Source organism: Eucyclogobius newberryi, unplaced genomic scaffold (genome assembly GCF_026437365.1).
Source record: "Eucyclogobius newberryi isolate DKJ021-1_F unplaced genomic scaffold, fEucNew1.0.hap1 SCAF_8, whole genome shotgun sequence".
Taxonomy (NCBI): Eukaryota; Metazoa; Chordata; class Actinopteri; order Gobiiformes; family Gobiidae; genus Eucyclogobius; species Eucyclogobius newberryi.
In genome coordinates this window covers 5,389,362-5,390,547 of record NW_027316500.1, presented here as the reverse complement: position 1 = coordinate 5,390,547, position 1,186 = coordinate 5,389,362, and the positions used below count along the sequence as shown (strand labels likewise).

At 45.0% G+C, this 1,186-nt stretch overlaps 1 protein-coding gene across 1 annotated transcript in view; it reads right to left on the bottom strand.

Annotated features, from left to right (window-relative positions):
• efemp1 (EGF containing fibulin extracellular matrix protein 1) overlaps window positions 1-1,186 on the bottom strand; it is a 26,961-nt gene that overhangs the window by 23,443 nt on the left and 2,332 nt on the right. Inside the window, exon 3 of the mRNA XM_072436933.1 lies at window positions 902-1,180. Coding sequence (XP_072293034.1) covers window positions 902-1,180 — 279 coding nt within the window. The remainder of the gene's footprint in view (window positions 1-901; window positions 1,181-1,186) is intronic.

Sequence of the window (1,186 nt, the reverse complement as noted above, 5' to 3'; positions counted from 1 at the left end):
TGGCAGGCGCTGCATGGATGAGCTGCTGATGGCTGTCAAGCAGATGGGGACGCTTCAAACCCATTAGAAAGATTGGCACGGTGGCACAGTGATATGAACTCTTGCATCAAAGCTACAAGGTCATGGGTTTGATCTAAAATCTGTGCTTCGGTGTGGTTATAATGCTGTTGCTTAATTTGTGCAGCTGATAAACCACATTATAGCACTTCCTCTTTTGCTGCTGATACGATCCCGTTATTGCACTAAGAAGCCCATGGACAGCACCTGCCCTGATGTGAAATGCTCTGCCACAGGAGGGGTACTGCAGGGGTTAAAAGGGTCCCAAGTGTCCCCACAAGTTGCACCGTACAGTACTACTTGATTTGATGCTGATATTCTGAATATCAGTTTTGGTTGTTAATTTAAAGCCACACAGTGTAACTTTTTAGACTCAAATAAAGGCATGCTTAAAAAATATGTTTTTTATTGGAGTAAAATTGTCTAAAAACCTGTGTCCGTACTGTGAGGGGGCTTGCAAACCTGACTGGGCCTTCTCCTGCTTGTTTCCATGGAAATAATAGTCCACAATATGGTAAGAAACTCTCTCCATGAAGAATGTTCCAAAGGTTTAAACTTTTGCATTTGCACCTCCAGAAAGTTACATGGTCACTTTAAGTGACATCATAAATGTATTTATCATAATAAAAACATGGCAAGTTACGAAAGACACTAGTGAAATTCAATTCAACAGTTGCTATGGAAACAAGTGATCTGCAGGTGATCATTCATTTGACCTATTTGTGTAAATTTGCAGTGTTCTGCAGCGCGTCAATTAGTGACATGTGTGATTAGTGATTTTTACCTCTCAAAGTCGGTGTTACACATTAGTGTAAATGACAGTGACGACACAGTGAGCTCGTACCTCTGCACAGGTTCTGATCGTCTGCGATGAATCCAGGAGCACAGTGCACAGTGCGGGTGCTCTGAGAGCCCCCCCTCCCAACAGGGAACACTCTGGGGGGCTGAGGCTGCACTGGGGCCACCGGGACAACAGGAGGCCCGACCTCTGACACCACATCTGTGGCCTCCTTACTGATGTAGATCACAGCATTCTTCGGGAGGCACAGATACCCACCAAAGTGGTTGATACACTGCATCCCACCTTTGCAAGCATCACTCAGCAAGACACACTCATCGATGTCTGGAA